The sequence below is a fragment of the Heterodontus francisci genome, chromosome 3 (assembly GCF_036365525.1).
Source record: "Heterodontus francisci isolate sHetFra1 chromosome 3, sHetFra1.hap1, whole genome shotgun sequence".
Taxonomy (NCBI): domain Eukaryota; kingdom Metazoa; phylum Chordata; class Chondrichthyes; order Heterodontiformes; family Heterodontidae; genus Heterodontus; species Heterodontus francisci.
In genome coordinates this window covers 113050214-113075947 of record NC_090373.1, presented here as the reverse complement: position 1 = coordinate 113075947, position 25734 = coordinate 113050214, and the positions used below count along the sequence as shown (strand labels likewise).

The window sequence follows — 25734 nt, the reverse complement described above, 5'->3', positions numbered from 1 at the left end:
CTTTAACATCGACTCCGGACCCCATGAAGTTTCATGGCATCAGGTCAAACATAGGCAAGGAAACCTCCTGCTGATTACCACCTACCGCGCCCCCTCAGCATATGAACCAGTGCTTCTTCATGCTGAAAACACTTGGAAGAAGCACTGAGGGTGGCAGGGCACATAATGTACTCTGGGTGTGGGACTTCAATGTCCATCACCAAGATTGGGCAGGAGCACTACTACTGGCCAAATCCTAAAGGACATAGCTGCTAGACTGGGTCTGCAGCAGGTGGTGAGGGAACCAACAAGAGGGAAAAGCCTACATTACCTCCTCCTCACCAATCTGCCTGCCGCGGATGCATCTGTCCATGACTGTATTGTTAGGATTGTTGTAAAAACCCATCTGTTTCACTGATATCCTTCAGGGAAGGAAATCTGCTGTCCTTACCTGGTCCAGATTCACAGCAATGTGGTTGACTCTTATATGCCCTCTGAAATGGCCTAGCAAGCCACTCAGTTGTATCTAACTGCTACGAAGTCAATAACAAAGAATGAAACCGGACGGGCCACCCCGCATCGACCTAGGCATCAGAAACAACAATGGCAAACCCAGCCCTGTCGACCCTGCAAAGTCCACCTTACTAACATCTGGGGGCTTGTGCCAAAGTTAGGAGAGCTGTCCCGCAGACTAGTCAAGCAACAGCCTGACATAATCATACTCATGGAATCATACCTGACAGACAATGTCCCAGACGCTGCCATCACCATCCCTGGGTATGTCCTTTCCCACCAGCAGGACAGACCCAGCAGAGGTGGCAGCACAGTGGTATACAGTAGGGAGGGAGTTGCCCTGGAAGTCCTCAACATCGACTCTGGACCCCATGAAGTCTCATGGACAAGGAAACCTCCTGCTGATTACCAACTACCGCCCTCCCTCAGCTGATGAGTCAGTACTCTTCCATGTTGAACAGTACTTGGAGGAAGTACTGAGGGTGGCGAGGGCACAGAATGTACTCTGGGTTGGGGGGGACTTCAATGTCAATCACCAAGAGTGGCTCGGTAGCAACATTACTGACCGAGCTGGCCGAATCCTAAAGGACATAGCTGCTAGACTGGGTCTGCGGCAGGTGGTGAGGGAACCAACAAGAGGGGAAAACATACTTGACCTTGTCCTCACCAATCTGCCTGCCGCGGATGCATCTGTCCATGATAGTATTGTTAGGAGTGACCACCGCACAGTCCTTGTGGAGATGAAGTCCCACCTTCACATTGAGGATACCCTCCATTGTGTTGTGTGGCACTACTACTGTGCAAAATGGGATAGATTTTGAACAGATCTAGCAACTTAAAACTGGGCATCCATGAGGCGCTGTGGGCCATCAGCAACAGCAGAATTATATTCAACTACAATATGTAACCTCATGGCCCGGCATATCCCACATTCTACAATTACCATCAAGCCGGGGGATCAACCCTGGTTCAATGTAGAGTGCAGAAGGGCATGCCAGCATCAGCACCAGGCGTTCCGAAAAATGAGGTGTCAGCCTGCTGAAGCTACAACACAGGACTACATGCATGCCAAACAGCAGGAGCAGCAAGCAATAGACAGAACTAAGCAATCCCACAACCAATGGATCAGGTCTAAGCTCAACAGCCCTGCCACATTCAGTTATGAATGTTGATAGACAATTAAACAGCCAACACTAGGAGGAGGCTCTGCAAATATCCCCATCCTCAATGATGGTGAAGCCCAGCATATCAGTGCAAAATACAAGGCTGAAGCATTTGCAACCATATCCAGCCAGAAGTGCTGAGTGGCTGATCCATATCAGCCTCCTACTGAGGTTCCCAGCATCACAGATGCTAGTCTTTAGCCAATTCGATTCACTCCATGTGATATCAAGAAATGGCTGAAGGTACTAGATACTGCAAAGGCTATGGGCCCTGACAACATTTGGCAATGGTACTGAAGACTTGTGCTCCAGAACTGGACGTACCCCTATCCAAGCTGTTCCAGTCCAGCTACAATACTGGCATCTACCCAACAATGTGGAAAATTGCCCAGGTATGCCCTGTCCACAAAAAGCAGGACAAATCCAACCCAGCCAGTTACAGCCCTATCAGTCTGCTCTCGATCATCAGCAAAGTGATGGAAGGTGTCGTCGACAGTGCTATCAAGTGGCACTTACTCAACAATAAGCTGCTCACTGATGTTTAGTTTGGGTTCCACCAGGGCCACTCAGCTCCTGACCTCATGATAGCCTTGGTTCAAACATGGACAAAAGAGCTGAACTTAAGAGGTGAGGTGAAAGTGACTGCCCTTGACATCAAGGCAGCATTTGGCTGAGTATGGCATCAAGGAGCCCTATACCAAAACTGGAGTCAATGAAAATCAGGGGGAAAAATCTCCACTCATTGGAGTCATACCTAGTGCAAAGGAAGATGGTTGTGGTTGTTGGAGGTCAATCATTTCAGTTCCAGGACTGCAGGAGTTCCTCAGGGTGGTGTCCTAGGCCCAACCATCTTCAGCTGCTTTATCAATGACCTTCCCTCCATCATAAGGTCAGAAGTGGGGATGTTCACTGATGATTGCACAATGTTCAGCACCATTTTCACCTCCTCAGATACTGAAGCAGTCCGTGTCCATATGCAACAAGACGTGGACAACATCCAGGCTTGGGCTGATAAGTGGCAAGTAACATTCGCGCCACACATCATCCTGACTTGAAACTATATCACCAATTCTTCACACCACATGGACTGCAGCAGTTCACGAAGGAAGCTCACCACCATCTTCTAAAAGGGCAATTATGGATAGGCAATAAATGCTGGCCTCGCCAGCGACACCCACATCCAATGAAATTTTTTTTTAAAAATCAGCCTATACTAATTTCCATTAAGATGCACTCGATAGCAATGAAGACTGGGAACCCTGGCTGATTTCCCCCTCCCTAACCAGGGATGCCAAAACCAATTATATTATCTCCATTGGCAGCACAGCCTACATGAGCTAATTTGACCCTGAATGGGGATTGAACCAAGCAAAATCCTATTGTTGTATAAAATACATTCCTGGAACATAGAGACCTGGTAGATTCCCATGCCCCTATAAGAGAACCACATGCAAAAGGAGAAAGGATAGGGGATAGACAACAATGTAGCCCTGATTGTGTGGCTCATACTCTGTTTTACCTTACATTGCCATCATCTTTGAAAAACAAGCTGAAAGGGCCCTGTGCTGTATCTGATATCATGTTAATATGCTGGCTTCTAATTCAATATCTGTTCTATTACCTCAACAGGATGTGACAAGTGTATCTGGGACTTAATTGAAGACATTAAATTATCAGGATCATCACTGGAAGAAGCTAAGTCCAGTATTTTAAATGTGATTACTGGAGATTCCATTAATAACCGCTTGCAACAATTCAATTCCACAACAATCCATTTCAATGTAAGTGCCAGCAATAATAGTCAAACAGGGCTGGGACTTGGAAATTTATTCATGTTTCATTTTTTTGTCCTAATTAGATATTTAATTGCTACTGTATCAGTGGGGTGTAAGGTAGAATTTAAACTGTATCACGTGATATTGCATCCTTCCTGCGATGACATACATATTAGCATAAACATATATTTAAATGATTATATGTAACATGCTAACATGCTATCACAACACCCCGTAGTTCACAAACTGACTCTGCATTTCCATTCTGCAGAATTCATTCATTATGTGATAATACCTTTCTCTATTCTGATTGCTATTAACACATCAGATCCATTGCTAACAGCAAATTTGTCCAAATCTTTTATGTGTTTTTTGTCCCACAAATAAGTAGCACATGGACATTTTGGTAGCCTCCTCCACTGACCCACCGAAGTTTGTGAGGTCAGTAAGAAGCACCTCATTTGCATGGGCTGGCACTTACGCCACAACAAATGCCCAATTGCCTCACGCTACTAGAAACTGCAGTACCTTATTGATACTATGAGGAGGCACATGAGGTGCCCAGGCTCTCACCTGGAGAACTTATACAGCTCCTTGCCCAACACAAGGATGTCCCTAACCCCATGTCATCCTATGTGTCTGCTCTGTAATAGACAGATAGAGGCTCCACCTCTTCAAAGATCACTGGGTTTTCCCAACTATTGTCATGACCTTGAGTATTCAGGTCCTAGCCTTTTTCGAAGGTGTTCCAACAGACTCCTGTAAGTGTTACAGCAGGAAATTCAACTCCTTTGTCTTTTGTTGCTATCTGGTTTTGAGGATAATTTTGTGCTAGAGAGTGGTGCATGGTGAGAAATGGAATGAAATGGGCCCTTGCCTTACTTATGATGTTTAGTATTCATTATCTGTTTGGGCGGGTGGTTAAAGGATAGTGTTCAGACTGAGTTTCTCAGTGGACACATTGCTTGCAAACATTGATACACCTGTTTCATGTGAACAGTAACTATGTTAAAAAGTCCAATTAAATCTAAGGTTACAATGTTTATAGCTTTGTACTGATATATTTACCATACATCATTTCTTACAATATAGACCCAGATTGCAGAGATGAGATTACAATCAGAATCACAGAAACCTAAGATAGAAGAAATTGAAGCAGCAATCATAAGCCTCATTGCTGATGTCAACATGCTGTCTGAAAAGGTTTGATTTGACTCAGAACTTATGTCGTGGTAAAAATTACTTATTTTGTTAAGTTTGTGAATTGGATCTTATGAATGAATCAATTGAAATTAATTTCATAGAGTGGAATTTTCTGGGCTCTGCAAGAGTGGATTTGGTGGCATGCGGGGTGATTTAATTAGGCAGGAGGTGTTTTTTTCGGATTCCTGATGGTGAGATTTTTTTCCTGAAATTAAATCAGCAGCGTGTTTGTAGCGACCCGTAGGATGGCAGATTACAGCTTTGCATTCATTTACATGCCATGAATACTCATTACCCTACCCTTAGTTACAATTAAGTCCTACCCGACAGATTAAGTGAACGGCGAGCGCTATTCCCGTTCCACCTAGCTCACATTTGTTTCAGCGTGGCGTGCAGCACTCAGCTTTGTGCAGCTGAATCTGAGGTCAGTGTTTTTCTTTTTGAACTCATCGTCAAAACAAATGCCAATATTAGAATGGATGTTTGGCTCCAGGTTCGGCACCAGCAAGGGTGACTCTTCTCAGGGTATGGTGGCAAAAGCATGGGGGTGTGTACATGGAGGAGCAGGGGAGGCTACTCGGGAAGGACAGGGTGTGTAGTGGTTGTTATTGCTGCTGAAGCGGGATGTGGGCAGCTGTGGGGGTGGTGGATTTATTTGAGTTTTACAGTCAGTAGATGATCATGAGGGGCCTAAAGGGAGGGATAAATGCTGTCAACGTCGGGGACCTGAGGGGCAAATTGAGGGTACTGGCTGGCAGAGGGAACAGTGACAGTCAATGGAGGCAAATGGATTCTGTAAGGGGGGAAGGTCAAGACTTATGGTAGGGTATTTGAGAGCTTCATATGGAAGGGAACAGCACTCGGAAATAATAGGTGAATGATCAGGGGTCAGAGTTGACATGTCGATGGTAGCAGGAGTAGGAATGGGGGGAAGATTGGCATGAATAAATTGATTGTGACACTGTCCAAGGTAATGGTAACAGAGGGAAGGGTTAAAGTTACATTGGGTGGGTCAAGGGTGATGGGTGCAGGCTGGATGGTTGCAGGAGGAAGTTGGAAGGTGGACATGCACCATTTTCTCCAATGATAATGCAAACCACATGGCCACTCAAGGAGTACAAGGAGAGTGGGAGGAGACAAATGATAGTGGGTGTGTTTTCAACTTGGTTGCAATTCCAAGGCACGTAAAAGCAAACTGTTCATTGCCTCGATGGTTCAGCTGACTGGCAACAGTGGGCTGAATTGGAACATTCTGCTTATTTCATTTTGTGAAAAGCTGCAGCAACATGGGTCTCATACACTCAATTTGTCTAGTACCACAGGAAGAGGTGCAGAGGGAGTGACTAAGGCGGGCTCTTTACCCTCAATGCATGATGCCTGAACACTAGCAACAGGCAGAACAAGAAGGTGCAGAAGCTCCGAAAGATAACATTGAGGAATGTCCTTATCGAAGAGGGGCATTGGCATGTCATTGCATCCTCAGTACAAGGACAAAATACCTTCAAATGTCAGAGAGGCAATGCCTGAGACAACTAAGAATGTCACGTGAAATGGTCATGGAAATTTGTAGGATCCTGCGGTATGACCTGTAACCGTTTGGGTTTGGTGGCATTTCCATGCCAGTTGTCTTCAAGGTGACTGCTGCACTCAATTGTTTTGCTAGCGGAGCCTTCCAGAAATCAACGGGCGACATATGTGGCACATCACAGTTTGCGACAGCTGCGCCAAAGAGGTGACCAATGCCCTAGCTCAAAGTGCCAATGATTTCATCTACTTACCTGTAGACGAGGACAGTCAGGCAGCCAGGTCTGCAGCAAGGAGCTAATGGGACGAAAGATCTTGTAACAGTCTCTATCACGAGGGACAAAGTATTTGACAAACTAATGGGACTAAAGGCAGACAAGTTGCCAGGAACTGATGGCCTACATCTAAGGGTTTTAAAGGAAGTGGCTGCAGAAATAGTGGAGGCATTGGTCGAAATATTCCAGAACTCACTGGTTTCCGGGAGTGTCCCAGTGGATTGGAAAACTGCTAATGTGATGCCCCTGTTCAAGAAGGGACAGGGACAAAAAGCAGGAAACTATAGGCCAGACAGCCTAACATCGGTCGTTGGGAAAATGCTAGAGTTCATTATTAAGGAAGAAATAGCAGGACATTTATTTATTTTATTTAGAGATACAGCACTGAAACAGGCCCTTCGGCCCACTGAGTCGGTGCTGACCATCAACCACCCATTTATACTTCTTCTTCAGCCTCCTTGTCTCACAAGACAATGGGTAAGCACCTGGAGGTGGTCAGTGGTTTGTGAAGCAGTGCCTGGAATGGCTATAAAGGCCAATTCTAGAGTGACAGACTCTTCCACAGGTGCTACACATATAATTGGTTGTCGGGGCTGTTACACAGTTGGCTCTCCCCTTGCACTTCTGTCTTTTTTCCTGCCAATTGCTAAGTCTCTTCGACTTGCCACACTTTAGCCCTCCCTTCATGGCTGCCCACCAGCTCTGGCAATCGCTGGCAACTGACTCCCACGACTTGTGATCAATGATACTAATCATACATTAATCCCATATTCCTACCACATCCCCACCTATACTAGCAGCAATTTACAATGGCCAATTTACCTATCAACCTGCAAGTCTTTGGCTGTGGGAGGAAACCGGAGCACCCGGTGGAAACCCACACAGTCATAGGGAGAACTTGCAAACTCCGCACAAGCAGTACCCAGAATTGAACCTGGGTCACTGGAGCTGTGAGGCTGCGGTGCTAACCACTGCGCCACTGTGCCGCCCAGCTTTAGAAAAGCTTAACGCAAACAAAGTCAACATGATTTTGTGAAAGGGAAATCATGTTTGGCAAATTTTCTAGAGTTCTTTGAGGATATAACAAGCAGAGTTGATAAAGGGGAACTGGTAGATGTAGTGTATTTAGATTTCCAGAAGGCATTCGATAAGGTGCCACATAAAAGATTATTGCACAAGATAGGAGCTCACGGTATTGGGGGTAAGGTATTGGTATGGATTGAGGATTGGTTAACTCACAGAAGACAGAGAGTCGAGATTAATGGGTCTTGTTCAGGTTTGAAAGACGTAGCTAGTGCAGTGCCACAAGGATCAGTCCTAGGGCCTCAATTATTTACTATCTATATTAATGACTTGGAGGAGGGGGCAGAGTGTAATATATCCAAATCTGCTGATGATACAAAAATAGGTGGGAGGGCAGGTTGTGATGAGGACATAAGGAATCTGCAAGGGGATATGGATAGGTTGAGTGAGTGGGCAAAAACTTGGCAGATGGAGTTTAATGTAGGAAAGTGAGGTCATGCACTTTGGTAGGAAGAATCAAAAGGCAGACTATTATTTAAATGGAGAGAGACTTCAAAAAAGTGCAACACCGGGATCTGGGTGTTCTTGTGCATGAAACACAAAAAGTTAGCATGCAGGAGCAGCAAGTAATTAAGAAGGCAAATGGAATTTTGGCCTTTATTGCTAGGGGGTTGGAGTTTAAAAATAGGGAAGTCTTGTTACCACTATACAGGGTGTTGGTGAGGCTGCACCTGGAGTACTCTGTACAGTTTTGGTCCCTGTATTTAAGATAGGATATTCTGGCATTGGAAGCAGTTCAAAAGAGATTCACTAGGCTGCTTCCTGGGATGAAGGGGTTGATTTATGAAGAATGGCTAAACAGGTTAGGCCTTTATTCATTAGAGTTTAGAAGAATGAGGAGTGATCTTATTGAAATGACAAGATTCTGAGGGGGCTTGACAGGATGGTTGTTGAGAAGATGTTTCGACGAGTGGGGGAATCTCAAACTAGTGGACATAGTTACAGAATAAGGAGACACTCGTTTGTCTGGAATTCTCTACCCCAGAGAGTTGTGGAGGCTAGATCACTGAAAGTATTTAAAGAGGAGGTAGATAGACTTTTGAAATATTGGGGAGTAGGTATGAGGAGCTGGCAGGAAAGAGGAGTTGAGGTCTGGGACAGATCAGCCATGATCTTATTAAATGGCAGGGCATGCTTGAGAGGCCGAATGACCTACTCCTGCTCCTATTTCTTATGTTCTTATGTTTGCCACCATCGCTAGGTTGGCTAGAGTGCAAGAGGTAATTGACAGCACTCATGTGGCCATTAGAGCTCCCTGGGACCAACCTGCTGCATTTGCGAATCGCAAAGACTTCCACTCTTTGAATGTACAACTGGTTTGTGACCACAGGAGAAGAATAATGCATGTTTGCGCACGTTTCCCAGGGTGCTGTCACGACATATACATCTTGAGGAACTCACAGCTGCCAGGAATTTTTGAGGAACCAGCCAAAGTAGGCAGCTAGATCCTGGGTGACAAAGGTTACCCACTTTGTCTGTGGTTGATGACACCAGTGCATCATCCCCAAAATGCAGCTGAAGAGAGATACAATGCTGCTCACACAACTACCAGAGCCATCACTGAACACACCACTGGCATGCTGAAAATGCGCTTCCGCTGCCTTGAGTGGTCTGGAGGGGCTCTTCAGTGCGGGCCACAGATGGTGTCACGAATAATCGTTGTCTGCTTTGCCTTGCACAGCCTTGCAATTAGATGTGGCAACATTCTTCAGGCAGAGGAAAAGGAGGAACACCAGTCCTCCTCAGATGAGGATGACTATGAAGAGGGTGAGGAGGGGGACAACAATAACAATTATGCCATTATAGATATGAGGGCCATGGAGCGACATGCAAGGGACATCAGGGAAAACCTCATCTTTGCACATTTCAGACAACATTAAGTCACTTCATAAAGGAATGTTGAAAAAAAAAAATTCTCCAAATATGTTCACATACGCCTGAGATTTTATTCATTACTGTATTCAAAAAGAGGGGCTCTTCTGACAGCAGCACATGTACCTGCAGTGGAGATGTGCCTGTGGCTTGTATACTATCAAATTCATTAAAAGAGACCTTTGTCTCCATTGGAAAAATTGTCCTGCGTCAAGGCATTAACTCGCACACATAGGAAGCTACAACTTTTCTGCACTTTGGTGTGACTGGCAGATGAAATCTTCTTAGGGCTACGATGGAACAGAAAACACACCAACACAAGGAAAGTAAGGGTGTGATCGCAGAACCACAAACAACAAACAGCCATTATTGAAGAGTGAAGGCTCAAATAGCAATGATAAATGGACACTGGACACTTACTGAAATGCTTTGCAAGCATCAATGCATTCCTGCCATGGGCCTCCAAAAAACATTTTCCCTCTTCAGCTGAAACCAAGCAAATGATTTACGAGAGTGCATCAAATAGTAAAGTAAATAAAGATGTATTTTCACTTCTGCAATATGTGCTCAATATTTACAGTACCCATGTCACCTTCATGTTCAAAACTGTTTCTTTTTCCGTTTTCTCCCACTACATCTAGGTGCTACCCCAACATTAGCAGCTGAGGTGGAGGCAGTCTGCTCAGTGCACTGCCCCATTGCTGTGGATGACCATGGCTGACGTCCTCTCGAGAAAAGGGACCTTGATGGCTCCAGCCTACTGGGGGTTGGCAGCACTGGTGCGTGAGTATCCCCTGTGTACTCACCTGCTGGTGGTAAGGGGTCAATTTCGGGGTTGTGGGGGGAGGACCAGTCGTTGCTTCCCTGGGAGTGTCCTGAGAGGAAGGCCCCGGGGCAGCTGGCACACACTTGTCCTCCATCTAGGTGCACAATGGCACCTGCCAGTCTCCCTGAGCGGAAGGAGCACCTGGAGGGAGGTCCAGGTTCCTCGCCCCCCTCTCGCTTAGACTCAGCTGCATAGAGCCCACGGCTACAGTGATAGATTGCAGGTCAGAGCAGATATGGCTCGAGTGCTCAACCAGACTTGCCACAGAGCTCGCCAAACTCTCAAATGAGGAAGCCATACGCTCATTGCCTGGGACATGGCAGACATCACGGCTTGCATGGATTACTCCATAGCACGCGCAAAGCCACGCCTGACCTCAGGCATCTCTGACATATTTTCCACATGATTTTGCTGCACATCCAGCAGACTTCTTGTAGCAACAAACAGAGTATCATCATGAGTGTGTGGCTGAGCAGGGGCCTGGCCCCAAGCAGTCCTCCGATTGTCAGGGGACCCAGCTGCTACATGCTCCCTCAGCTGCTGGGACATGTCTGTGTCGTGCACACCAGATTGTGACCCAGATTCTAATCTTAAACCCTCCCCCCCCCGGACTTTGTGGATGTATCTGTGCTGGCAGAGGTGGAAGAAGAGGCAGGTGACAGTGCACTGTCTGGGGCATTGGCTTCATCTTTCTCCCCAGAGGAGGAGTCATCAGCCTTATGGCGTTCAGTCACTCGAGTGTGGGCACCTGCAGTGGTGACACAAAGAGAAGCACATTAAGCATCAGCTGAACATAAGTTCACACACTTTCCTTTGGTGGGCACATATGGCTGCAAGACTGAAGATGACATTTAATCCATGTGCCTGAGGATCCTGCCTCGTAATCTGCGAATGCCCTGCCTCCCTTTTCTCTTGCTATTTCTGCAGCCCACTCCTCAGCCGGGTTCAGGACTCTGATGTCTGGGACACCTTCGCCGGTCTTTGTCCTCTTGTGCTGCAGGAAACAGTGCAGATTGAATGATATGTCAAAAGATGAATCACAACCATTGTAAACATGCGTCGACATCATTCATGCAGGACTAGCTTTCACATGACACATCTAAGCACATCAACAATGCTAATCTTCAACTTTGCACACAATTAGTAAGCATATGTGGCACTAAGGCTGCTCATGCATGCCTTGTCTGCCCTCTGTCTGAAAGAGATGAAGCCAGGGAGAACAACAATGGAACAGCTTCGCCAAGAACACTTACCCACGCCAATCTGAGCAAATCATTGAGATGCTTGCGACACTGCACCCAGGTTCTGTGCATCATGCAGCAGTCCAACATTTCTTCTGCTACCTCCATCCAGACCGCTTTAGTCAGGCGGGAGGGTCTTCACACTCCATCTGCAGGGAAGAGGACCGCCTGCCTTTTCTTGATGGCCTAGAGGAGAATCCACAGGGAGGCATCACTGAACCAGGGGGTGGGCCGTTGTCTGCTGCCTGACATTTTCTTTGCTCTTGCTGCAAAGTAAAAATAATTGATGGGGAGTTGGTGCTGGGGTTTGTTAAATTAAGGAAGAGAAGAGCAGTTACAAATAAGTAAAAGAGTTAATTTTGGTAACTCTGAAGACACTTGCATACCACAAAGGCTGTTGCTCCTTGAGGCTTGAAACACAATGCTTTATAGCCATGGCACTCATGGTGCTTGAGCCAGTGATGGCGGGTTCCACCAATGAAAGGCCATCCCAGCCGCATGTCTCCCGTACCCGTCACCTCAATGTTAATTTACATATAAAATTGCTTGAGATACGAGAAAAATGGTGGAAGTGGCGTTACACCAACTTCCAGCCCCGCTGTTGGGGATGCCGCGCGACTCATGAAATCCCAGCCATACTCATGATACATGCAATACTAAATTTTCATTCAGGCATACATCTTATGTTTAATAATTTTGCAAAGTATTCACAGCTATATTCATCTAATCTTAATAATCTCGTTGAAAATTATATGTCTGTAAGAACCTCATACTTACTTACTCATAACATTCTGCAAACTTGGACCCTGGAGGTCCAGTGAGTGCCCTGAGCTAGTCACTCACAGCTCAGCTGTATGAGAGATCCCCCACTAGTGCTATTTAAAGGGCTAGACATCCAACTTGCAAGGGAGGTCCTTTTGTCTTACTTTTTCTCTTGCAAAGTTTGTGAAATTACTGTGGTGGGTTCTTGGAGGAGTTTTGGTGACTTGCCAGCTTTCGAAGGAAGTGTTGCTGTATCTTGACAGGGAGGTCAAAGGAGTTTTTTGCCCTGTACACAAAGCCTTTTGGAGTTATGGGTGCTGTATTGCCGTCCCTCTTAGACTGCAACAGGACAGCGAGATGGAGCTGAGGCTGCAGAGAGGACAAGCTGTAAGTAGAGGGAGGAGATACAGGAGGGCACTCCACAGAAGGCCCTCCCCACTAAGGGTTTCTTTTTTATTCATTCATTCATGGGATGTGGGCGTTGCTGGCCAGGTCAGCATTTATTGCCCATTCCTAATTGCCCTTGAGAAGGTGGTGGTGAGCTGCCTTCTTGAACCGCTGCAGTCCATGTGGGGTAGGTACACCTACAGTGCTGTTAGGAAGGGAGTTCCAGGATTTTGACCCAGCGACAGTGAAGGAACGGCAATATAGTTCCTAGTCAGGATGGTGTGTGACTTGGAGGGGAACTTGCAGGTGGTGGTGTTCCGATGCATTTGCTGCCCCTGTCCTTCTAGTTGGTGGAGGTTGTGGGTTTGGAAGGCTCTGTCGAAGGAGCTTTGGTGCGTTGCTGCAGTGCATCTTGTAGATGGTACACACTGCTGCCACTGAGCATCGGTGGTGGAGGGAGTGAATGTTTGTGGATGGGGTGCCAATCAAGCGGGCTGCTTTGTCCTGGATGGTGCCGAGCTTCTTGAGTGATGTTGGAGCTGCACCCATCCAGGCAAGTGGAGAGTATTCCATCACACTCCTGACTTGTGCCTTGTAGATGGTGGACAGGCTTTGGCGAGTCAGGAGATGAGTTACTCACCGCAGGATTCCTAGCCTCTGACCTGCTCTTGTAGCCATGGTATTTATATGGCTACTCCAGTTCAGTTTCTGGTCAATGGTAGCCCCTAGGATGTTTAATAGTGGGGGGATACAGCAATGGTAATGCCATTGAATGTCGAGGGGAGATGGTTAGGTACTCTCTTGTTGGAGATGGTCACTGCCTGGCACTTGTGTGGCGCGAATGTTATTTGCCACTTATTAGACCAAGCCTGGATATTGTCCAGATCTTGCTGAATTTCTACACGGACGGCTTCAGTATCTGAGGAGTTACGAATGGTGCTGAACATTGTGCAATCATCAGCGAACATCCCCACTTCTGACCTTATGATTGAAGGAAGGTCATTGATAAAGCAGCTGAAGATGGTTGGGCCCAGGACACCACCATGAGGAATTCCTGCAGTGATGTCCTGGAGCTCAGATGATTGACCTCCAACAACCACAACCACATTTTAGGGAACATTTCTCTGACCTCGACCTCGGCCAGGAGCAATGTTTGAGCCACCTCCGTCAACAGGACCTGGTGTCTCGCAGCAGGGCAAGGACAACACCGCCAATGGTTGCCAATGTCACCGTCACTCTAAACTTCTATTCAACCTGATCCTTCCAGGTGGGAACAAGCAACATTGCAAACATATCCCAGTTCGCTGTCTATTACTGCATCAGAAAGGTGACGGAAGCCCTATACGCCAGGAGAGGAGAGTTTATCATTTTCTCTCTAACCAGAGAGAAGCAGGAGGTGCAGGAAAGTAGCTTTGCCAGAGTAATAGGCTTCCAAATAATGCAGGAAGCCACCAATTGCTTGGTGCATCGGCAGGCCTGTGAGGCAGGTGCTTGACACCGTCAAGGAGCATGGAGGAGACCAACTCCAATGTGGGACAGGGCATTGCACAGAGCTTAGAGTCTTTCCTTTCCAGTGTGGAATTAGTGGACAGCTCCATGACAGCACTGGTGGACTGACCTATGATGGAGTATCTGAAAGGTGGCCATTTTCCATAACAACTTTATCCAACAACACATTCAATAATGCACACAAAATGGAACTGTTCACCCTTATGCATCCTTTAGTGCCTGTCTTGTGCGTGCCCTTGCCTGGCCTAGTCTTCCTACACAGTGTTATCTCAGTGGCTGCAGCATGGCAAATGGAAGGCTGCTGACTTTCAATGGGGGAGACTGCAGATGGCCTTAGTGGGAGACTTCAAGCAGTTTTGGCCTGGAGGGCCTGGCTTTGGACTGTACCACCTCCGTATGTGCAGCAGCAGCCTGAGTTCCCTAACTGAGAGGCAATGACAATGGCACTGGCAGAGTGGTAATGATGGGACCAGGAATGCTGTTGTCCTAAGAAACAACAGCATTTTTGTGTGCCACGGACTCTGAGCTTCCTTTGCAGCACCACAACATTAGTTGACTTCCACTGCTGCAGTGCAAAATGAGACAATAGCCACCTTTCAGATGCTCCATCATAGGTCGGTTCACCAGTGCTCTCAAGGAGCTGTCCACCAATTCCACACTGTAAAGGATAGACTCTAAGCTCTGTGCAATGTCCTGTCCCACATTGAAGTTGGTCTCCTCCATGCTCCTTGATGGTGTCAGTTGCCTGCCTCACAGACCTGCCAATGCACCAAGCAATCTCAATGTGCATGTTTATCAGCGTTCTCCTGTAGGCTATCCCATCAAGGCCATATCTGAGTCCACTGTAGCAGAACTGATCAGCAACCATGGCCTCCAGGTTGTTGGAAAACAAACTGTCCTTTCCTCCAGGCTTGGCTGCAGTCAACTCGTGCTCGGTGACTCACCACGTGCAAATCCAAACTCTATACTAGCCTTTAAGATACGTGCTGCAAGTGTCAGATCAAGTGATAATACTTCTTCCTCAGAGGTCTGTAGCAGATCTCGCCCTTCCTCATGGAGTTGCAGTGGCTGGTCAGGTGGTAGTTCTTGGGTATCTGAAAGCAGAAAATCAGAAGGGGAGGGTTGGGATGGAGCAAGCAGGCTGGGGTGGAAAGCAAGAGGTCCATGTTCACACCATCTGCAGCTAGCACTTCATGCCAAATAGCAGGAGGAGGGTGAAGTGGGATTTGAGAAGGACTAATACACAGGAACATACCAACATCCTGAATGTTCTCAGTGGCACAGATACAACAGCTTGTGCCACAGCCGCTCTCCATGATGCTGAGTACAGTCTCCTCTAGTGGACTTAAGTGCCTGTCCTCTTCCAGTTCTGCTCTGCTCCCTGCGGCTATGGGCCACCTTGTCCACAAGAGAGATGGATGAATGTCAGTGAATGTGTTGCAATATGATGTGTCTGCCATAGCTGAATAGCTGGAGGTATATGGAGGCTGCGAGAAGTAGGTGTGGGACTGGCCTCATTGGTAGGTGTGTGAGGTTGAGGTGGAGCATCTGAATTTTTGGCCTGAGTTCCTACTGCTAGGGACTGCTGATGGGTGAGCGATGAGGGTGTGGTGCATTGAGCAGCATGAGTAGTTGGTGATGCAATTGGTAGATGTCCTTTGAAGATACATTTACTGACCTTGACCACCCCCGTGAGGTCATTGAATTTTTTATGGCACTGCTGTCAGATCCTTGGGCCCAGATTCCAAGAATTGACCTCCCTGAAAACCTAGTCCCATTCCCTTCTCAGTGGTCGCTTGAGGGCCTCCTGGCCCCTGATGGAAACATGGCCTCTCTCCTCCTGTTGATCTCCTGAACTAAGGCCTCCAATGCTGCATTTGAAAACCTGGGAGGCCTCACTCTTGGCTGTTGCTCCATTTGGTGTCCTTCTCCTTACAGCCACTTGCATAACATTCAAACAACACAAGTGCCAGGCAATGACCATTTCTAACCAAAATAAAAGCAAAATACTGCGGATGCTGGAAATCTGAAATAAAAACAAGAAATGCTGGAAATACTCAGCAGGTCTGGCAGCATCTGTGGAGAGAGAAGCAGAGTTAACGTTTCAGGTCAGTGACCCTTCTTCAGAACTAGCAAATATTAGAAATGTAAAAGGTTATAAGCAAGTAAAGTGGGGGTGGGGCAAGAGATAACAAAGGAAAAGGTGTAAATAGGATAAGGTCACAGAATAGCTGACGAGAAGGTTGTGGAGCAAAGGCAAACAATATGTTAATGGTGTGTTGAAAGACAAAGCATTAGTACAGATTGGGTGTTACCAGACTGAAAATTGAACAGCCACAAGTACAAAAATGAAAAAAAACACAGTGGGTAAGCAAACTGAACAAACTAAGATGAAATGAAATAAAATAAACACAAAAAAATTTTAAAAAGGAAAAAGAAAAAATAACTGAAAATAAAAGTAAAATGTGTGGCCCATCATGCTCTGAAATTATTGAACTCAATGTTCAGTCCGGCAGGCTGTAGTGTGCCCAATCGGTAAACGAGATGCTGTTCCTCGAGCTTGCGTTGATGTTCACTGGAACACGGCAGCAAGCCCAGGACAGAGATGTGAGCATGAGAGCAGGGGGGGAGTGTTGAAATGGCGAGCAACCGGAAGCTCAGGGTCCTGCTTGCGGACTGAGTGGCGATGTTCCGCAAAGCGGTCACCCAGTCTGCGTTTGGTCTCCCCAGTGTAGAGGAGACCACATTGTGAGCAGCGAATACAGTATACTACATTGAAAGAAGTACAAGTAAATCGCTGCTTCACCTGAAAGGAGTGTTTGGGGCCTGGGATAGTGAGGAGAGAGGAGGTAAATGGGCAGGTATTACACCTCCTGCGATTGCAGGGCGAGGTGCCATGGGAAGGGGACGAGGTGGTGGGGGTAATGGAGGAGTGGACCAGGGTGTCACGGAGGGAACGATCCCTTCGGAATGCTGACAGGGGAATGCTGACATGAATCACAAACCCCCCACCCCTCCCCCGCTGCCCTCCACACCCCCAAAGCCTGAAAATGGGAGCAATCCAATTTTAAGTCCTTTAGCTCCATGTCTTGATTTACCACTGGGACATGGGGCTAAATGGTTCTATTGCAAAAACTGCTGCGCTCCCAAGTGGCCTGTTAAAGGCCCTCTGCACCTGGCACTGCATATCTAGTCCAATTCCAAAGGCTCAAAAGATGCCTTTCAGATATTTCATACAAGCCATTCTTGTACCTTCAAGGCAAAATTGAGAATTATGGTAACAGACCCCATCTTGTGGGTCAGCTTGCACAGTTCACAGCTCTGACCCTTACTCAACAGTAGATAGGTCACCTAAATTTCCCAAGGAAACAACCAAACCAGTGTTTTCCAGATAGGTGACTGTCTGTATGTAATCAATATCAGCAGAGGTAAGTCAGCCCCATTTAAAATTGGCATCTATATTTTAGATAGATTTTGTGTATTTCTTTATTTTTGAGCCCTGATATTATGAGAAAGAAATTCTTAACAGATACAGCAATAAAAATGATTTTGATTTTATAATTCCCAGTTCCTACCCCTAGCGACGCATCCTTTTAATAATCTAAAATTTAGACTTTCTCATTAATTGAAACTGAATGGAACTTTTTCTATCACAATAGCCATTTACTAATATTAACCTAATTTTACTATTTTAGGAAAACATAACCGTCTCAAATGCACAGCTATTTGACAAGGAAACAGCCAAAATCAGTGACCGTGCCAACCAGATCAATGGACAAATTATTACTATTGCCAGCTTGATCCAAGGTAAAAGCACAATTTATTTTCTTTGAAAAGCCAAGCTGACACTAACCTGGAAGGTAACTGAAGTCAAGCTGTTCAGCATTCTCATCATGTAAATTGGGAGCTATAAAAAGACAGACGGAAAGGAACATATAAAAAAAGTTTGTGTTCAGAAGTGATTTATAGTTGATGTGGAAGGCCTGACTCTTGGTTTAATTATAGTTATTAACTAAATAGTTCCCATATGGTCAGTTTGTGCATGTTTGTGTTTTCCTTCCTGGTAATCATAATAGAATATATTCAAATCTTGCAATCTGGAAAGGTAGGTAAGACTTCCATGGTGATCTATTTGGCAATGTCCAAATCCTTAGTTTGGTGGTAATGGGGTAATGTCCAAATTCTAGCGACACTGGTGTAAGTACTTATCCATGTTGGCGCAGTTGTGTGTAGGTGAGTGGGGGAACAGGACAATTTATCTATTTTTTTCTGGCAGAATTAATGGGCCGTTAGTTCCATCTTCAGATATGTGTTTGTCCTCTTAAAAATATCAGTGTCTATATCTGGTCTCTTCCAGGTTTGTGTTTAACACAATTTGTGTTGTTTAAGGGCATATGAAGGAGGTATATTTGTGCTCCTTTGTAGTCTCGAAATGTTTATTAGTCAACTTTCTAACTCCCAGATGTAACTTCACAAATGCTCAAACTTTATAGCCTCTGAAGTTCAAACCTTATACAATGAAGCCTCATCTATCGCTTGTCTTTACCATTCAGAACTTACTTGTGCAACGTTAGTAATTAGTTTGGAAACTGACTGTTAGAAATTTCTACCTCTTTCTTTGCAGATGCCATACAGCATTGAATCCTAAAACAATTTGAAATTATTGGGCCAACAGTTTTATCAGAAAATTAAACTGTAACACAATATTGTGATGCAAAATGACAAGGGACTTGAAGACCAACCGTGGAATCTGTGTCACCTCTGGTTACCCACACCGCGTGGCAGGACAGTTGAAGTTAACCAGTTGGCTTATCTAAGAACTTTTGTATTTAGAGTTTGATAAGGTATTATCTCATTCTGTTTTTCAGATAATATTGAAGGCCTAAATAAGTATGCAACAGAAGAAGAACTGTCAGCTGAGGAAATCAGCAAAAGCTTTCGTGAGGTGGACACGATGTTGGACGAGATGAGAAATCGGAACTTTTCTGAGCAGAAACCACTCACTGAAGAAGAAAGAACAAAAGCCCAGATTTGTATGTTTTACTAATTCACATTAATATGATCTCTTTAACACTGAGAAAGAAGCCTACATTTAAAGATATGATAACCCAACACTATGTTGTGTGGAATGGATAAAAGTCCCCATCCTTCAGATAAGGAAAAAAATACCTTGTATGATTTTAATGTCAGTCCGGAAAATCGTTTTATTTTACATGTAGTACGTGCAATGCAGTATTGAAAGGTCTGCATTATATGTACCTATTTTTTTTATCTAATCCATAGATGTTTAGTTTTCTACTCTAGTCCCTACACCCTGCTCTAACCCCTTCCAAAGTCCCAATTAGTGTATGTTTGAGTATTCCAAAATGCCAGTCTGAAAGGATGTCCAACATTTAATTACTTTTCAGTGCTAGATCATGTTCGTGGGCTTCAGGGTATGTTGATGGAAACCAATGACTCAATTCATAGAATACAGGACAATATTACCAATTACAATACCAAGCTCGCAAACCTGAAGGAGGCACTTGAGGATGCAATCAATGCTGTTCAACAAACCGAGGAGAAGAACAGAGACAATATCCATGGATATCAAAGAAAAGAGGTGAACCTAACATAGCAATGCTTTCAGTCCAGACGTTGAAAACTCACTGACAGGATTCAAATAAATCAGTTTGTGACATACTACAAAATGCAACTGTCATCTGTATTTACTACTGAGACAATATTTAATTCTGTGTTTTGGTCAGAGTATGGTCATTTACCTGCACTAGTTGAGCAACTTTCTATGCCTAATGAGGAGGTACCACATAGAAGACATGTCTAATGACACAAAGAACCTTTTTCTTATCATGTTTACCTCTATTCAAATTGATGAATTTAAAGACATTAGGATAAATTCACCAATCCTGCACTCTCAATAGGGTATGGCTCCCTATTGGATTTGAGTATCAGTGAATTTATCCTACTTTACCAAGAATTTTGATTGATTTTAATTTAATATATTATTTTTCAATCTATTTCCATTATTTTTGTCTGCACAATGTTGTATGTTAACTGAATATGGATGATCGCATAGAGAAGTTACTGAAAGTACCTGTATAAGGAAGTTACATTAACTTACAGTTTAAATGACTCAATCACTGCTACACCCTGAGTATTGATGACTATTAATGAGAGAACAACCCAGATTTCCAATCAGCCATTAGTTTGAAACAGATGAAGTGTTCTACAGGCAATGTACTTGCCTGTCCTTTAGTGTTGTAATCCTGTTTGTAATTAAGGTGTCAACCTATTAGTATTGCAAATGATTTTGATGAAAAGGTTGGTATTGGTGAGCATTTAACATACGAATTAGGAGCAGGAGTGGGCACTCGGCCCTCTCAAGCCTGCTCCGCCATTCAACAAGAACATGCCTGATTTGATTGTAACCTCAACTCCACATTCCCACCTCCCGTCAATAACCTTTCATCCCCTTGCTTATCAAGAATCTATCTACCTCTGCCTTAAAAGTATTCAAAGACTCTGCTTCCACCACTTTTCGAAGAAGAGATTTCCAAAGATTCACGAACATCTGAGAGAAATAAAAATTCTCCTCATCTCTGTCTCAAATGGGAAACCCCTTAGTGAGTGTGCAAGAACATGGCAGATGGAATATAATGTGGAAAAATGTGAGGTTATCCATTTTGGTAGGAGGAATAGATGTGCAGAGTATTTCTTAAATGGTAAGAGATTAGAAAGTGTAGATGTACAAAGGGACCAGGGTAACCCCATCAATACAGCACTGAAAGCTAACATGCAGGTGCAGCAAGCAAGTAAGAAGGCTAATGGTATGTTAGCCTTTATTGCAAGATGATTTGAGTACAGGAGTAGTGAAGTCTTGCTTCAATTGTTTAGAACCTAGGTTAGACCGCATCTGCAGTACTGTATGCAGTTTTGGTCCCCTTACCGCAGGAAGGATATTATTGCCATAAAGAGAGTGCAACAAAGGTTCACCGGGATGGCAGGGCTGTCCTATGAAAAGAAAATTGGGGAAACTGGGCCTGTATTCTCTAGCGTTTTGAAGAATGAGGTGATCTCATTGAAACTTACAAAATACTTAAAGGGGTAGACAGGGTAGATGCAGCTAAGATGTTTCCCCTGGTTGGGGAGTCTAGAAGCAGGGAACACAAATTCAAAATAGCCATTTAGGGCAGAGATGAGGGGAAATTTCTTTACTCAGAGGGTTATGAATCTTTGGAATCCTCTACCCCTGAGGGCTGTGGAAGTTCAGTCATTGAGTATGTTTAAAATAGAGATTGGCAGATCTCTAAATACCAATGACATAAAGGGATATGGGAGATTGAGTGAGAAAAAGGCGTTGAAGTGGATGATCAGCCAAGATCGTATTGAATGACGGAGCAGGCTCGATGGTTTGAGTGGCCTACTCCTGCTCCTATGTTCCTTATTTTTAAACAGTGACCCCCTAGTTCAAGATTCTCACAAGGGGAAACATCCTTTCCCCATCCACCCTGTCAAGACCCCTCAGAATCTTATATGTTTCAATCGAGTCGCCTCTTATTCTTCTAAACTCCAGCAGATACAAGCCTAGTCTGTTTAACCTTTCCTCATAAGACAACCTGCCCATTCCAGGTATTAGTCTAGTAAACCTTCTCTGAACTGCTTCAAACGTATTTCCATCCTTCCTTAAATAAGGAGACCAATACTGTACACAGTACTCCAGATGTGGTCTCACCCTGTATAACCGAAGCATAACCTCCTTACTTTTGTATTCAATTTCCCTCACAATAAACAATAACATTCTATTAGCTTTCCTCATTGCGGGCTGTACCTGAATACTAATCTTTTGAGATTCATGCACTGGGACATCCAGATCCCTCTGCATCTCAGAGCTCTGCAATCTCTCACCATTTGGATAAATGCTTCTTTTTTATTCTTCCTGCCAAAATGGACAATTTCACATTTTCCCACAATATACGCCATTTTCCAGATCTTTGCACATTCACTTAACCTATCTATATCCTTTTGTATCCTCCTTATATCCTCTTCACAACTTACTTTCCTACCTATCTTTGTGTCATCAGCAAATTTAGCAACCATACCTTCGGTCCCTTCATCCAAGTCATTTATATAAATTGTAAAATGTTGAGGCCCCAGCACTGATCCCTGCGGCACACCACTCGTTATGTCTTGCCAACAGAAAAAGACACATTTATGCCTACTCTCTGTTTCCTGTTAGCTAGCCAATTTTCTATCCATGCCAAAATGTTAACCCCTACGCCATGAGCTTTTATTTTCTGCAATAACCTTTGATGTGGCGCCTTATCAAATGTCTTCTGGAAATCTAAGTACAGTACATCCACCAGTTCCCCTTTATCCACAGTACAATTTAATTCTTCAAAGAACTCCAAAAAATTGGTTAAACATGATTTCCCTATCACAAAACCATGTTGACTCAGCCTGATTACCTTGAATTTTTCTAAGTGCTCTGCTATAACATTTTTAATAATAGTTTCTAACATTTTCCCTCTGACAGATGTTAAGCTAACTAGCCTGTAGTTTCCTGCTTTCTGTCTCTGTCCCTTTTTGAATAAAGGAATTACATTGACTATTTTCCAATCTAATGGAACCTTCCCCAAATCAAGGGAATTTTGGAAAATTAAAACCAACACATCAACTATCTCACTAGCCACCTCTTTTAAGACCCTAGGATGATGTCTTTCAGGACCCAGGGACTTGTCAGCCTGCAGCTCCAACAATTTGCTCAGTACTCCTGCCCTGGTGATTGTAATTTTCTTGAGTTCCTCCCTCTCTTCCATTTCCTGATTTACAGCTATTTCTGGGATGTTACTTGTATCCTCTATGGTGAAGACTGATGCAAAATATCTGTTCAATTCATCTGCCATCTCATTTTCTATTATTAATTCCCCAAACTCACTTTCTGTAGGACCAACACTCACTTTGTTAACTCGTATCCTTTTTAAAATATCTATAGAAACTCTTACTATCTATTTTTATATTTCTAGCCAGCTTTCTCTCGTACTCTAATTTTACCTCTTTATTAATCTTTCAGTCGTTCTTTGCTGCTTTTTATATTCTGTCCAATCTTCTGATCTGCCACCCATCTTTGTGCAATTATATGCTTTTTCTTTAAGTTTGATATGATCTTTAACTTTTTTAGTTAACCACGGATGGTGGGTCCTCCCCTTGGAATTTTTCTTTCTCATTGGAATGTATCTATTCTGTGTATTCTGAAATATTGCCTTAAATGTCAGCCATTGCATCTCTCTTGGCCTATCCCTTAACCTAATTTGCCAGTTCACTTTTGCTAGCTCTGCTTTCATGCCCTTATAATTGCCCTTATTTAAGTTTAAAATACTCGTCTTAGACCCACTCTTCTTTCCCTCAAACTGAATGTAAAATTCAATCATATTATGATCATTACTGCCTAGGGCTGCCTTCACTATAAGGTCCTGAATTAATCCTATCTCGTTGCACAATACCAGGTCTAATATAGCCTACTCTCTGGTTGGCTCCAGAATGTGCTGTTCAAGGAAACTATCCCAAAAGCATTCCAGGAACTCCTCATCTAGCCTACCTTTGCCCATCTGATTTTTTCAGTCTATATGTAGATTAAAATCCCCCATGATTATTGCTGCACCTTTCTGACAAGTTCCCATTATTTCTTCCTTTATACCCCATCCTACCGTGTGGTTACTATTAGGGGGCCTGTACACCACTCCCACAAGTGACTTCTTGCCTTCATCATTTCTCATCTCAACCCAAATCACTTCTACATTCGATTTCCTGAACTTCGGTCATCCCTCTCTATTGTGCTAATACCATCATTAATTAACAGAGCCACCCCTCCACCTTTTCCTAGCTCCCAGTCCTTCCTAAATATCATGTACCCTTCAATATTCAGGTCCCAATCTATGTCATCCTGCAACCATATCTCTGTAATGGCTATCAGATCGTACTTATTTATTTCTATGTGTGCTTTCAGTTCATCTATTTTGTTTTGAATGCTAAATGCATTCAGATGTAAAGCCTTTAGTTTTGTCCTTTTATTACATTTGTAACTTGTAGCCTTGTCTGCTGATCTACTCTTAGATTTGTATTCACTGTCCCTTCCTGTCATGGTCTGCTTATCTTTTACCATATTAATACCTTTCTCTCTTACCTTGTCTCTACTCTTTGATTTACCACATCTTCCCAAATTTGTTCCCTTGCCTCCACTAGTTTAAAACGCCTCTCTACCTCTCTAATTATGCGGCTCGCTAGAACACCGGTCCCAGCACGGTTCAGGTGTAGACCGTCCCAACCTCACAGCCCCCACTTTCACCATGCTGGTGCCAGTGCCTCACGAACTGGAACCCATTTCTATCACACCAGTCTTTGAGCCATGCATTAATTTCTCTAATCTTATTTTCCCTACTCCAATTTGCATGTGGCTCAGGTAATAATCCAGAGATTATTACCTCTGAGGTCCTGCTTCTTAATTTGGTGCAGGAAACTTGCTGCTGCTGCAGGATTTAAAGATCTGTGGTAGCTTACAAAGGCAGGGATTATGACTTGCAAAGGAGCATACCTATTTTTCCGAATATGTCTGCCATTTCTGTCGAGCACAAAATACTTTGTTTTCGCAGTTGGGCCATATAAATTCTCTTGAAGGAAATGGGGCAGAGAATGGAGCTCGGTAATGTGGGGTGTTTTCTTAAGTCTAATGAAATGATAACCACAGGCTTTATATTCAGATTCAACACAATTTATTGTCTTACTTATCTACATTGCATGATCTCAGGTCCAGGTCTTTTCCTTGCTGGTTATACACTGTCTTTGCAAGCCATGTGTTGAGTGTGTCTCTCAAAATGGTGTCTCCATCAGTGGCCTGGTCTCTTAAAGGTTAGGTTTCTTAAAAGTGAAGTCACCGCTACAGTACATTCAATCTTTCTTTGGGATCGAGTGCTCCTGACCTGCCAAGAAAGTGCCCAAACAAGCAAATGATGACAAATGGTGTAAAACCATGATTAACATATCACATAACTGCAGACTATATATAGGAAAAGATTTAATTACCTTACAGGGCCAGCCAAGAAGAAACAAAGAGAAACACAGTTAACAAATCAGTTTTTCCATGGAGGTTTGCAGGCAGGGCTCTTGAAATGAATTTCCATCAGCTGCTCAGACCTTAGAAACTGCAAAAATCTGTTTTATATGAGCAGGTAGATGAATCATTGATAATCTTGTTGGAAAGCTGGGTAATTATCTCTTGGCCATTAATACATCATTGAGATTTTATAAACATATGAAGCTTATCAAACTGGTGAATGCTTTTCAAACCATAAAAAAAGCTGGTGGAAATTTGGATGAGGTGTTAACTAGGTGGAGAAGTAACTATGATGTCCTCTTTCATTGTCTGTAGAGTGACCATTGGGCAGTTCTTGGTATTTGTGGAAATATACCCATTAGTGCTCTCCAAAGAGGAGGAGAGAAAACTATTCAAGCTAAATCAAATTGAAACTTACATTTGGCAAACTATTTTACTTTAAATAATCCAATAACCATAATGCCTGGATGGCCAGTGGCTTGTTCCTACCTTAAAGCTGTGACACACAATGGTGT

At 44.1% G+C, this 25734-nt stretch overlaps 1 protein-coding gene across 1 annotated transcript in view; it reads left to right on the top strand.

Moving 5' to 3' along the window:
* lama4 (laminin, alpha 4) overlaps positions 1-25734 on the top strand; it is a 183279-nt gene that overhangs the window by 70296 nt on the left and 87249 nt on the right. Inside the window, exons 9-13 of the mRNA XM_068025542.1 lie at positions 3285-3436; positions 4523-4633; positions 17808-17919; positions 18981-19145; positions 19521-19714. Coding sequence (XP_067881643.1) covers positions 3285-3436; positions 4523-4633; positions 17808-17919; positions 18981-19145; positions 19521-19714 — 734 coding nt within the window. The remainder of the gene's footprint in view (positions 1-3284; positions 3437-4522; positions 4634-17807; positions 17920-18980; positions 19146-19520; positions 19715-25734) is intronic.